Source organism: Pinus tabuliformis, chromosome 6 (assembly GCF_031772625.1).
Source record: "Pinus tabuliformis cultivar Carrire ecotype Pingquan chromosome 6, CPIR1, whole genome shotgun sequence".
In the NCBI taxonomy this organism is placed as follows: Eukaryota; Viridiplantae; Streptophyta; class Pinopsida; order Pinales; family Pinaceae; genus Pinus; species Pinus tabuliformis.
In genome coordinates, this window is record NC_142292.1 from 569,911,519 (window position 1) to 569,926,502 (window position 14,984).

Here is a 14,984-nt window from a genome sequence, read left to right on the forward strand (position 1 = left end):
TCAAACCTGCACCTTCCTATACACCCTCTCAGCCTTCCTTTTCCACTTATTTCATCCACCCAGCTGTTAAATCATTGCATTGTAGTTTAAAAAGAGTTTTTTACATGGTTTTCTGACTATGCTTATGACTGTTGTTTGGTTTAGTTTTTTTGTTCATGCAGCTGCGAAAACTTGTCAGTTTCCGCAGCGAGCACAGGTTTCCGCAGCCAGCACAGGATTCTGTAGCTATTTTGTTAAAAGTTGTGCTACAGGCGTCCTATGAAGAAACGAGCCACATGGGCAAGCTCCAGGTGACGGATACATGGAACGTATGCCTTCAAATCAATCAAATCATCCATGGAAGGTCACGGTCAACGAGGGTCAAAGGCAAAGCCAACCAAGGAGTTCAGCGGTGGCACGCCTCTGTTTTGAGCATGTGAACGTTTACGTGGCACAGTCCTCAGCTCACGAAGACACCGGCACACCTGGAGATCATTTCCGTAACCTGAATCCAACAACTACCACTCCGGAGATTTAATAGACATGATGACAGTTACGCTAGATCTCGGCTGAAGGGATCTACGTGTCTTTGGCAACGCAGTTAATAGCGTAGGATTCAGTTAATTAGTTCAGCACTTTTTCATTATAAATAACGCGTCGATGAACGCTGTAAAGAAGCTTTTTGGATATGTAAATTCTGAACTGTTGTTGTTATCACCCCATTGTTTTATATATGTTGCTGCTTTAATACATGAGAAGACTTTTCTGAGTTCATTCGTGTGATTACTCGTTGACTGGCTGAAGTGGCAGAGGGCCCCTGCGCGCTGAAGCCTTGTAAAGTTTTCATTTGGTTTTATTATGTTTCTGCTTTCATAATCTTTAGCTTGTACATAACACGCTGTTTTAATGTTTCTTAACTCACTGTTGTTTATATTTTCACCTCTGTTTTCTTATAGTCATCAGCTGATCAGTGCTTTTCTGCAGGTTTTCTTAGACAGCCCGGGCAAATTTTCATCTTTTTGATAACTATTGACACATGAGATCATCTTGTCCTTCCTGCTAACTTTCATTTTCTGAAGTTTAATTTCAGTATTGTCTTTTTCAAGTTGTGATTTGCTTATTTATTTTTTTTGTTATTTAGATATCATACTGCTCATCAATTTATGGTTTCTTTTTATAGTGAAGTGACTCTATTAGCAAGAAATCAGAATATTACTAACTGTAGTGCTATTTAGTTATCATATTGCTTAAACTTATTCATGATTGCTTCCCACAAGGTAGATTGAGCTGAAGGGTAAAGGATCAGAAGAGTTGAAGTAGTGTGATTAGTTTCCTTTCTGCAATTTAGTTATCATATTGCTTGACTTATTCATGGTTGCTTCCTATAAGGTAGATTGAGCTGAAGAGTAAAGGACCAGAAGAGTTAAAGTAGTGTGACTAGTTTCTTTTATGCAATTTAATTTCTTGCCATTTAGATATCATATTGCTTGACTTGTTCATGATTGCTTCCCACAAGGTAGATTGAGCTGAAGGGTAAAGGATCTGAAGAGTTTAAGTAGTGTGAATTAGTTGCTTTGCTTTTAGTTTGAGTTGCTTTAAGTTCCGTTTTTACTTTCTTTTCATTCAGCAGCAAGGATACTGGGCCATTGTCATTAGTTCATTGTTTAATGCATTTACTTCCTCTTAAGAATTGATTTCAGTTTAGTTGTTTTAAAACTTTCTTTTTAAGCACTTTCTAAGTTTTGAAAAATCACTGTAGAAATCATCATCATCCATCCATCCATATTCCATACTTAACTTTCATTTCCGCCATCACACATTAGGGCAAGATAAATCCAAAAACAAACTAAAAAAAAAAAACTCAAAAACGACAAAAGACTAAAGAAATGATTATCTAGTACATATAGTACACTTCACTTCATCAGTTTACGAATCCCAGATTGACATTCTAAATAACAATTTAGATCACACTAAATTAACCAAACACTAATCACTTACCGTGTTACTAAGACTTTGAACATATTATTAATGTTGCACCACACTCCATACATAACTCGATTGTCTAGTATAATCAAAGAAATGTCATCGTTAAAACAACTCTTAAAATAATTCCTTTCGAGGACCTTGAAAAAGGCCGCACTTCATATTAGTAGTAAGATAGTATATAACGAATGGAACATGACACAAGGTTAAATTGTAGATCTTTAATAAAAGGGAAATTTTGTATTAAACACTTTAAAGGAATGGGTTCAAATATATGGCTGGTGACATTTGAAGTAAAATTTAACAATAACAATCGTCAAGAGTTTGATCGAGTGCCAAACATACAGACTCAACTTGGTCCAATGTCCGGAGAAGTATTTAGCACGAATGTCAAGAGTTTGATCGAGTGCCAAACATACTTGGTCCAATGTCTGGAGAAGGATTTAGCATGTATAGAAAGGGATTAAATTTTTTGAATTGTAAATCATTTTTATAGGGAGTCATCCTAATGAGGAGGAGGAATTGCTCGGATCACCAAAGTGATTGGAATCTGGGAAAAAAAAAAATTAAAACATTTTATAGAGGCAGTGTTTGAATTGTGTTTTTGATGTTGGAAATGGATTCAAAACCGTCTAAGACACCTAAAATTTTGAAGTTTAACAACTATAAGTTGGATTTACAAAAATCCTTACCGAATTTTCTCTAAATATGACCGGAATTTCCAGAACTCTCCAGGCAATTCCTCCGACTCTTTAGACTACGTGCTTTTATAGTGCAAAGTTCGAAAAAAATGTTTGCATTCGAGAGATTTGATCCCTCTCTGTGCTTCCTCTCTGTGCTTTTGATAGATTGGTGGTAATCTCTCTATATATACACCATGTGAAATTTTTTATTGACAATTGCATTTTTGAATGTATAACTAGATTTAATGCATTGAAAATCCCCTTGGACACTTGGATTGTGTAATTTACATAGCTTAAATTTGCAATTCTAACAAATCTTTGCTGAAATTTAAACAAAATTGACCAAAAAATATACCTGAAAATGGTCTAAAATATAAAATTGTGAGATTATTTGAAATGTTTTAACCATAAAAATTATTTTTTCTAGTTGCTTTATATAATTTATATCTAGATCAAAGAATATACGTATATAAATCTAAAAGTTGATTCGCTCTTTCACAAGAGATATAAAGACTCTGGTTCAATCCCTCTCAGCGTGTGCTTAAAATAGATCATCCTCCACAAAATAAAGGAGGAAGAGTTGATATTGGGCACTTAGACAAAACTTTCATTATACCTAGTTATTTCCCTGACTTTTGGCTATTGGCTATTACTGTGAATGGAAGGAAACAACTAGAATTATACCCAGAAAAGAGAGAATCTGGCTTTTTTGCCATGTTTCATAAATTGGCACTGTCACAGCTCTCAAACACATATAACTGCAATATGTGTCATTATTACATATGTTCAACTTTTGTACCAAATATACCAAGTTTCAACTCAATCTAGATAAATATATAGCATGTATTAGGTAATTCACCTATGCGTGTGTTGGGGAGCATTTATCATCTGATCTACTATCACTAATTTTGTGGTACAGCACAGGCTATGGATCCACCATAATTTCAAACTTAAGCAATACATGAATTTCGAAGTGATGTTCTCAATTTTACAAGTAAATATTTGAAATTTCTAATTATCACTCAGGCAACCTGCCAACCAATGTCAAGTTTCAGATTATATTATTAGCCCAAGCTGCAGGATTCTCTTATAGTGTGATCATCTATAATGTACTAAAATGATGAATAAGCATTACCTCTATGCAAATTTTCCTATGCAGTTCAGAATGCAACTGACTCAAATATAACCTAGAAATCACAAATTGCATGCTTTGATTTTCTTTTCATCTCCAGGCCCAAAACTAATCTCAGAGCAGGGACAGATAAAAAGAGAATTAAATACAGAAAATCCCATTAAGAAAAGAACCAAAAAGTGATTCAGTTATGGGGAAGAAAAAGTTACCTGCAGGGCAAAAGTGACCAGAGGAAGCTACATGCTCCTAAAAAGAGTCCACGGACCTCCTTTACTGTCAGATCTAAGAACTGAGGTTGATCATGCCTTCACCATACAATGCTGCAAATAAATCTTGACAGTATCAAGTGACCTGCAATAACACCCACCCTCACTAAGAACCCACCCGCAATCTGCTCCCACCCCATTTCTTTGCAAATAAATCCAGCCAGAATTCCAGTTTTCTTTCGTCAAGCACACCAATTTCATTCCCTGTATATATTCTTTACTCCACAATACAATCCCAAGCTACAATTATTTCTCAATTCCGCAAAACTTATTTGTAATTTCAGTTATAATTTGAATTAAAGACTTTTGTAGCAGAATTAAGAGTAGCCCCAATTTCTAAAGGCTTGTAAAATAAAAAATTCAATTTTGTGTTCTATGCAACGGTTTTGATTGTTCACACCGCGGATTTTGATTTTGAAAAAAATTGCAGAGTATGTTTCATGTTGTGGGAAATCTTGTAAGGTAGGGTCTTCCAGTGTAGGAGCTCCTTAGATGGTAAATTTGTACATTGCAAAACCAAAATAGGCTAAATCAAACAGACCATAAATTAAGAATAGGCAATGTTAATCTTCAGAGAATATAAAACTAAAAAAATTTACATATCATGCCTTTATGGCAAATTCACAACTTTTATATGATGAATAAAATCATAGATGACCTTTGAACGCTAAGCTTTTGATACCCAACTCATGAAAAAGGAACTGGAACTCCCTCCTTGAAGAACTCCAGGACCACATCTGAAGCTTCTATAATATCCCCCATCTGAAAATATATTGTTTTTGTTTCCCTTTTGGAAAATGCAACAGATATTTCATTCTTAAACAATATGAAAGTACAAGATTTTACATTACTAAAAGGATCGTCACACAGTAAAGAATACACTGTATTCCATACACTGATTATCATTCTTCCCCATGAAGATCATTTGAAATTTAGTGTTTCTGTCCCTCGCAGAGCTAACCAGCAGTGTTAAGCACCTGATCCGGTGTCTCTGGGAAGAAACAACGCAATGCGAGTTCATATGCTGCAAATATAGCTCCATTTACCAAAAACGCACGTGACACAGCTGTTCCAAGGCCTCGCCAGAGGACTGGAAGTCCTTCTTCTTGTACACTCTTTTTGAAGCAGTCAACAATCCCAGCGTACTTGGGAGATGCATCACCTTGTCCTTGAAGTCTGGATTTAATCACATCCAATGGATAGCAAACTACCCAACTTGCCACTCCTGCACAACCGCCTGCTGTGAGCATTGTTAATAAACTTTCCTCTGCACTTTTCCGACAACCTGGGTGAAGCCATTCTCTACTATATTCATATGTCCAGAAGTAGACACCATGAGCAGGAGCATCACGAAGTACAGTAATACCAAGTCCTCTATAAAGGCCTTTCAACCCTTCTCTTTGTATGATGCCTTTTGCCTCCTTGATGGGACCAATCTTAACAGAGCTTGAAGTAGGGTTTCGAGCTGTGTTAACTTGTAAGCGAATCTTGACCAGCTCCACAGGTGTAAGAATTGCAGTTTGTATAGTCCCTGCTCCTATACCTGCCAGTGCTACACTTTTATATGATGGTGGCTCATTCTTCTTGCGGTTACCATCAAAAGCGCGAGATAAAACGGCATAAACTTGGAATGCTACAGCGTTCTGCACCCGCACGGAGAGAACAAATAAAGATTAATGCTTCAAAATTCAAACAGAACAGGGGATTCAAGTAAGTTCTAAAATGCAAAACTACAAAAACAGCCTCCCAATCTTTCATCGTTTTGAAAGGACGACTTCTGAATAGTAAAACAGAAAGATACACTCACTAGTTTGGTCATTGGAGTGGCCTCAACTAAAGTAGTTAAAAATACCTTCAACAAAATAAATTATAAATATCGCAAGCACTGCCATAAATGACTGAATTAATAAAAAATAAGAATTGGCATGAAAGTTGCATAAAAAATAAGAATTGGCATGAAAGTTGCATAAAAAATAAGAATTGGCATGAAAGTTGCATAAAGAGACAGCATGGAAGAAGAGAAAAAATCCATTTAAAATGTGAAGGCAATAAAGTTTGTGAACCCAATCCCCACATATATCTTCTTTGTGATACACACAACCCACCGTCCATGGATAGGCCTGGTTGAAGAATGGGCAATGCCCTGTAACATATTTGCCAGCAGTAGGTCAACAAATTGCCTTATAAATCTTGACATTCAGCACATCCAAACGGCATAAATAACTTGAGCTCTGGCTTCTATCTATATAACCTACAATGAACAAAACATGATTGAGTGCCAACGGCACAGGCTCAACCAACTTCCTTTGCCCAAGTGCAAGTCTGCTCTGGAAGGACTCAGACCAGACCACCATATACAACAAAAAGAAAGGGGGATTTGCTGTCTGGAACTTAGATATGAATGTATTAAATCAGTTATTTCATTACCTTTTGTCTCTTCTGGTGAATGGATGGACACAAACCAGACCAGTCTTACAATTACATGGAAAAATATAAAAAAGAATGTGGCAACTAGTGAAAATTTTTATGGCTTTCATGAATTGGCTTTTTGACATATCTCCAATGTATATAATTAGACATTTGCTCAATTTTTGTACAAAACACCAAAGACAACCTAGTTCAACCCGATCTAAATCTATATATATATATAAAATGACATTGACCTTTATAATACATGTTACAGTTTGTTTATATCTAATATATGAAATACATAAGATCTATGGAGCCTCAAACAAACAGATTCCTATTTATAAGTAACTTTTAACATAACTAAATTTTAATTGTATTAAAAGGTTATGGTCCACCTTATTTCTAAATTTATCAGTAAACGAGCTTCCAAGGGTTTGCTCTGTATTTTTTAAATAATTATTTGAAATTTATCAGTAAACGAGCTTCCAAGGGTCTGCTCTGTATTTTTTAAATAATTATTTGAAATTTTCAAATGTATACATCACGCAATTTGCCAAAGACAACAGGTTTCAAGTTTTTAGGTTCCGTTCTCAATGCATGCTGCAGAATTTTGTTTTTTTTCAATTGTGGTTTACTTGCCGTCTGATGTGGTCGGGCTTATGGTAGAGCCTGCCTAATCCCAAGGGCGTCTACTGGATTTGACCTTGGGGCATAACTCCAAAGGCGTTTAGAGGATTTGATCTGTGATTTTTCAATTGGTAAGGTAATTTGATCTGTGATTTTTCGATTGGTAAGCAACAGAAACTCGACGAATTGCTCGAGGATTTGACCGTGTGGCCAATCCATGGGATTTAGAGGATTTGACTGTGACCTCTCAATTGGCAAAGTATTTAGCAATGAAAACTCCACCCATTGAATTATCATTGAGACTTTTATGCTGCCAAATTTTGAAATAATGTAATCATCTACAATCTAGTAATATACCAACATGATAAATAAACGTTACCATTACCACTGTGCAAATTTGCATATGCAGTAAGGAATGCAACTGACTCAACTGTAGCACAACATGAAATAGTTGATGCTCTGATCCTTTTCATCCCCTAATCCACAATGAATCCACTAAGAGGGAAAATAGACCCCTTACATCCTACCACAATCAATCAGATCCAATACACCAACAAATGTAAACACGTTGGTTTTTCTTGTTTTGGTTGGAAGGGGAAACTCAGATTCCTCTGCTTGATCCAAGTAATGTATCTGTTATTATTTTGCAACCACGAATGGATAGAGAAAACCCATTGAAGAAAAAAACGGACTAAAAACTGATTTGGGCAGAGGAGATAACAAGTTACCTGCAAGGCAACAGATGCTAGAGGAGGCGCCATGCCCCTATAAAGAGCCAAAGGGCCTTCTGTTTTCACAATATTCTTCAACAATCCTAGAGCCGAGGGTGGTGGCCTTGCCAGTGGTGCCACGTTGGGCTGCTGCAAGCGAATTTTGAGAGTATCTAGAGGGTGCCCTGCAAAAACACCTGCCATCCCACCAAACCCACCTGCAATAAATTCCCGCCCCCAGCTGCTTGCAAGGAACTCAGGCCAGAACTCCATTTTTCTATCCACCCACCCACAACTCTCATCCCCTGTTAACTGATGCTCTTATTTACAGTACAGATCCGACGCCACAACAAAACCTGGAGTCCAAAACAACAGATGGTATTCTAAAATCCTTCGTAACAGGGGCTGATGAATGGAATCCGACACAATCTTCAATTTTCGATTGAATCCTGTGCTGATTCCCAAGGTCTCAGGATAGAATCTACATTAATGACATCAAAGGATATACTGTGCTTTTTGCAAGGAAGCAAGGCACCTTGGACTCTTAGAGTTTCAATTTTAAAAGACCCGCAAATACTTTGGAGTCTGTGTTCAATCCAACGCAGGACTCTGAGTCTCTGACCTTTAAGGCTGTTTATGCTGACAAACCTGCCACCATTGCTTGGATTGCGTGGTCATATTCTCTGTAAAACTCTCTCCGGGGAAAGATGAAAGTTATGGTTCCTATGTTTGCCCACACCAAAATATAGAAGTCCGTGCAGGTACAAAGCGTGTTCAGATTCAAGTACAGAGGAATCCGGATTGGGATTTGAGAGCTCGGATATTTTTATGCGGTAAATAATATGCATTCGCTACCAAACAATTTAATGCTTGAGATCTAAAGTGCCTTTTAGGTATAAATGTCGAGATCTCAAGATTATATATATTTTGAGATCTAAAGCACTTTTAAAATAATTATTTGTTGAGATTTAAAGTATTTTCAGATTGAATAATATATATTTTTAAAATCACAATATTTATATATATAATTAAATCCTTTATTACAAAAAAATATATATATTTAATAACTATTTTATAAAACAAACAATTATTTAATAATTAAAATAAATATTATTTTTAATTAATTTTTTAATAATTATAAATTTATAAAAAATTATATTTTAAAATTTAATAAAACACATATTAAAGATTAGTTTTAAAATAAGCATCCCAATCAGATTGTACATGTGAACTTTTATTTTCCATAAAGTTGGATTTCCATGAAAAGGTGATAAGAGGTGGATTTCCATGAAAAGTTGATAAGATCCCTTCCATATGGTATCTGAGGTGGATTTCCATGAAAAGGTGTTGAGATGGCTATGGGCCACTCATTTACATAGGCATTTTCTACACTCAAATCAATTTGATATTTGTTCAACCAATTTGATTTTGTTCAAAGTGTTTCAAATAAAAAATTAAGTTCACAGGGTTTCAAATGTAGTTTTCATAAATTATGAGGTGTATTTCAAAAAAAATTAATAATAATATATTTATTAAAAAATTATTATTTTGAATTGGAAGGAAAAAAATATATATATTATTTAAAACTGGTGGATAAATGAATTTTGATATGATTATCGTTGAAAATTATCTTACAAATTTGATATAGATCAGAGAAACCTTAATTCAATAAATATATTATATATTTTATGAGAAATATTTTATTTTTTTATAAAAAATATGCATATTTTTATTTTAAAAATTTATCAATATAACAAAATTAGTTGTGAAACTATTCATTATAATTTCAAAATATCACATGTATAAATTAAACATAACAAAAAAATAACAATATTGACTTTACCACCTAACTAAACTCACTGAACAATATTATAAATTTATTTCGGTGTTGTCGATGGAGATCACAAATATGCGGTAACAACACATTTCTTGCTAGAATCTAGTAAAAAAATATTCAAAAGATCATAATGTTGGAGTGTTTGAATCTAGAAATTGATAGTGGAAATAGATTCAACATCATCAAGAACCACTCACCCCCAAAATCTTGAAATTTAACAACTATAACTTAAATTTCAAAAATTTCTATTAAATTTTATTATAATCTTACCAAAATTTATATTATTTTCTAAGCTAATTTATATATTTTAAACTATTTATTTATAGCTCCATCCAGAGTTCTAGAAAGACTTGTACACGTAACGAGGACAGTGACTTGTATACGGAAGTTAATTGTATCTAAGGACGACACTGACTTTATTTGCAGTAATTCGTTTATTTAATTAATAAATTAATTTAAAATATTTATATAGGCTCCACATGTATTAAATAATTAAAAAAGTATTTGTCGCAATAACAAATTATCCTCCCTTACATTGACACCTCTCAACTTCTTTAGATTTTAAAATATGGGTTTAATTTTTTGAGTTTAAGGAATTTTTGTTGTTTCCGCAGATTAAGACAGTACTCACTGGTTTGTCCATACTCGTGTCGTTATCTCCATTTATCTTTTTGCTTTTTCAAAATAATGCTTTTACGGTACGGCAACTCTCCTTTAAGATCGCACTTTAGTTAAGCTCGGATTCAGAGAAATATTCGATTTCCATTTTAATAATGTGGTCCCTAATTTTAATGATTCCAAATTAGTGATGTCGTTGAGATCCTTCCTAATTTTAAGATCGGTTCCATTTTGGTAATGTGATTGGGATCCTCCCTAATTTTAGAGAAGCTTCATATTAGGATCATTAATTCAGTGTTTTTTGTATTTCTAGGTGCAAAGTAGTATTATAGAATAATTAATACGAAAATATAGATAAATTGGAAATGTTAATGAAAGATATCATCGATAATATTTTGAAGTATATATTAATAATTATTATTATTATTATTATTATATTTAACAATAAATATTGGATATTAATTTAAGTGGGCATAAATTAAATATGAAATTTATAATATTTCTTAAAATTGAGGAGGTCATTATATTCTATTAATGACAATGTTAAAAAAATAACGAAAATTTTTTTTTATTTAATTACTAAATTGTTTTGAATAATTACATATAAATTATTTAAATTTAAATATAATTTTAATAATATAGAAATATAGTAAGTTTTTCAGATTAATCACATTATAATTATTTACTCGACGTTTCGACCCAGATAATGTGGTTCATCTTTGTGACAAAGGTGAATCACATTAGCTGATTCGAAACATCGACCAAATTCTAATGTGATTAATCCGAAAAACTTGCTTACTACATTATGAGTTACAAAAGTTTAAAATCTAACAATATAGAAATAATTTTTTAATCATAAATATAAAACATATAATGATATCATTTTCTCTCCTTTTTATAAATTTACCAATAAAATTGTATTTTGTTTTGTTGCAATCTCTCCAAATAAGTGATCTAAAAGCTTTCATAATAAGAAATTGTAGATTTTCACAGTTGTTCATATTCTTAAAATTTTTCCGTAAAAAAACTTAAATGATTCATTATCTCTAATTGTTAGTTTTATTTAACAATATCTTATATTTATTAAAAAAATATGTATTTTTTATTTGTTTTAAATTAAAATTTAATAATTATGAAGGCATAGCTTGAGAAGTAGATAACAAGTTGAATTTATTTTAGGTTGTATTCTCGAAAGACATGTTATTTTATGTGGCAAAATTTAAACATCTTTGAAAATCATTACAAGTAATTCCTACATACTCGAACATGCAAGAAAACTTGAATATCTAATATTAATAATAACCAACATTGTGATTGAATAATAAATCTTTTCCAAATAATTTTTTAAAATTAAAGATTCACCACAATCATAAAAAAAAAAATTATAATTTATATATTTTATTATATTTAAACCCAAAAAAATTCAATAAAATATAACAGTACTTTCTTTTATAATCAACCATATTCTCTTTTTACATATCTATAATTTCATTTCTTTTTTATTTTTTATTATTTGAAGTTTAAAAAAATTACCTTATAATTGGATGTTTTAAAAAGTTTATCAAATTAAGAAACTAGAGAGACTGAGAACGTGAGTAACTTAGTTGCCTAATCCTAATTTTTTTAAAAACCAACTAAGGTCAAACCAATTCTTGGCTGCTATAGAATGCTACTTCAACCATTAAATGGACTTCACATCAATGTTATCCCGATCTTAGCCAAGCAAAAGTGTATTAATATATATATAATACATTTTACAAATTAAAAATAACTTATATTGAAAATTAAATTTATTTTTAAGCTTTTTTTCAAGAATACCATTTAATCATAATAATTTTTTTGGGCAGTTGAATGAAGCGCGAGTCTCGTTATATATTGATTTCAACGAGAAACATAGTAAAATACCGCATTATATATGGTTTTCAATGAAAAATATTGTGAAAGATTTTTGTGGTAGGGTTTTAATAGGTGAGGATTCTGATAATTATCTATAGTAGTTATTTTTATATATTAATATTTTTGTTCTACAATAAGATTTTTTATGGATATGATTTGTTATGGGATATGATGTGAAAGAGAGAAAGGAAAAAAAAAATGGAAACTTATATAATAAATTCAAGAGAAATAAAGAATTAAAAATTAACGAAGAATAAGAGAAAATAAATAAAATAGAAAAAATTGCATATAAAAAAAAAAAAAACAAAACAAAATAGAATAAATAATAAAATAAGAAAAATGATTAAAGAGAAAATTAATTGTTTAAATAAAATATAAAAATAAACAAAAAAATATAGAATAGAATAAATAATAAAATAAAAAGAATGATTAGAGAGGAAATGAATTGTTTTGAAACATAAAAAAAATATAAAAGAGAAAAAAATGAAGAATGAAAAACAAAAAGAATAAGGAAATTTTAGCAAAGAATTGAAAATTCTACATTATAATTCATATTCATATATTTTAAAATTTTAATAAATTATAATTCATATTTATTAATTTTAATAAATTTTAATCAATTGGAATGTATAATCAAAAGTATAGATTAAAGAGATATTAAATTAAAATCAAATTATGTAATAGAGATAGAAAATTGATGATTTTTTATTTCTTAATGATTATTGTGGTAAAGATTTTTGATATTTTTTATATTAATTAGTTAAAAACAATTTCAAAATTATAAATTTAAGTTGTGTAGTTTTGCAAAATTTTTATATATTAGATATTTTTTAAGACACTGAATTTATTAATACATTAAATATACATTTTAAATTACTAAAATTCACAATTTTATGAAAATTTTTATTAGAAAAACATATTATAATTAAATAAAAAACAAATTTTTCCATGCAAATATCATATAACTAATCTAGACCAGAAATAAAAATCAATTCATTCATATTTATATGCAATTTTTTTAGAAACAAAATCCATTTAAATTTTATTTAAATTTATAGTGCATATATATATATATATATATATAAAAATATATTAGTTCTTAAGATAAGAGCGAAATTCTTGCAAATCAATTCTTTAAAAATTTCAATACAACGAAACCAGCTTTTCACCATTGTAACAATTTTTGCAAATCAATTTCAAACACCAGAATTACAAAATTTCAATACAACGAAACCAGCTTTTCACAACTGTAACAAAAGTGTTGAAGCAAAGGATCTGACCTGAAAGGCAACTGTGGCGAGAGGAGGCCCCATGCCCCTGTAGAGACCCAAAGGGCCTTGTGATTTCACGATACTCTGCGCCATCCTCAGAGCCGAAGTCGGCGCCGCCATCGGCGGCTGCGGCTGCTGCAAACGAATCCGGAGAGTATCAAGTGGGTGCCCCGCAACAACGCCCGCCATTCCTCCGAACCCGCCTGCAACAAACTCCCGTCCCCCGCTGCCTGCAAGATACTCCATCTAATTTGTGTCTGTACCTCACGTACCAAATCTGATCGACCTGCATATATTTTTTTCTCTTCAATTCTCTGTCAAAGCCAACCCCATAACAATCACTACGGTGTTCAAATATCTCCTCCACAACGCTGGGCGCGGATCTCATGCCTTCTTGTATTCAGCTTCACACCTGCAACTTTAATGGCCCACAAACATTCCTGACTCAGCCTTTCAATAGGGTGCAGCAATTTCGCAATCACGTATGTCTGGTCTGTTATTAATGATCGTGACGGGCCTCAAAAGCCACGTACTGTATGTAAAATTTGGAATCTCTCCACTGTTAAAACAATCTGCAGCCAATCATGGATATGCCTATTTTTCCTCCCAAAGCATAGGAAAAGCTTTATCTGCGTTTTAATGGAGGTAAAGGACGTGGCTTCGATGCAGTGCTGCACTTATGTTGGATTGCACTGTTAAATATGATGGTGAGTGATTTGAAACAATGGAATCTGGCATCACATGCGAAGGTGGAAGTCAGTAAGGGGGGAGGAGGAGGACCACTCGAGAATCCTTTGTGAGTGGTTTGGAAATGCTAAGCTTGCTCGGCGTTCTTCTCAGGTTGGTCACGGGCGTTATTTGTGGATATTATTAAATTCATCTTATCTTTTGGTTTATTGGATTATAGGAAATTATGAGTAATATTATTTATTATGTATTAATAAATGTATTGTTAATGCTTATATAATATATGTGGTGGAGGAATTTAGGTATTATTAAAGATTATGGATAAGGTGTTGGTTAAGTTGTTGTTATTCACCGAAAGCAGAGGTGTAACATGTGCATGATTGCGAGAATATAAAATATGGTAATATATTATTATTTTTTATTATTAGGATAGTGATGTTTAATATTGATAATAAGTAATTTATAAATTGAATTGTAATGGAAAAATTATAATATAATTAAATTTTAAAAATATATATATAAATTATAGTTAATAGATTTGAAATAAGTTCAATATTAATATATTTTTATATAAAAATTATAAATATAGTTATTTAATTAAATATATAAATTGATTTGGTTGTTTATTTTTATATTTTTAGATATTAATTTAAGTAAAAATTTAAATACTTTGCATGCAAATTATAGGTCTAATAAGTCAAGTTTGGCGTAACTATTTAGGTCTAATAAGTCATGGTTATTTTTTAGGATTAAGAAGTTAAATAGTTAAGCCAAATCAATATTTTAAATAATGCATTTATAATTTCTACATGTAAATTATTGTTCTGGGAGCCAAGCTTGATGTAGCTACTTTTCATTACCAATGAAGTTAAATGGTTAATCAAAT

The 14,984-nt window shown here is 31.8% G+C and overlaps 1 protein-coding gene across 2 annotated transcripts; it reads right to left on the reverse strand.

Annotated features, from left to right (window-relative positions):
* Positions 1-4,570: 4,570 nt before the first annotated feature.
* Positions 4,571-13,773, reverse strand: BAC2 (Mitochondrial substrate carrier family protein). 2 transcript variants are annotated; one of them, XM_089419121.1, is made up of 2 exons: positions 13,421-13,773; positions 4,571-5,686 (listed from the first exon to the last, which is right to left on the reverse strand). In XM_089419121.1, exons 1-2 carry the CDS (start codon positions 13,655-13,657, stop codon positions 5,000-5,002), a joined length of 924 nt encoding a protein of 307 aa, XP_089275247.1. In that variant the 5' UTR covers positions 13,658-13,773; the 3' UTR covers positions 4,571-4,999. The 2 variants fall into 2 exon arrangements, with proteins under 2 accessions (XP_089275247.1, XP_089275246.1); XM_089419120.1 differs by lacking the exon at positions 13,421-13,773 and adding an exon at positions 7,808-8,659.
* Between the last annotated feature and the right edge of the window lie 1,211 nt (positions 13,774-14,984).

Bases quoted from the DNA above. Each gene is read 5' to 3' on its own strand.
- BAC2 (XM_089419120.1), bottom strand. From the start codon at position 8,062: ATGGAGTTCTGGCCTGAGTTCCTTGCAAGCAGCTGGGGGCGGGAATTT. The intron at 5,687-7,807 runs GTAACTTGTTAT...GTGCGGGTGCAG, and splicing joins TAGCATCTGTTGCCTTGCAG to AACGCTGTAGCATTCCAAGT.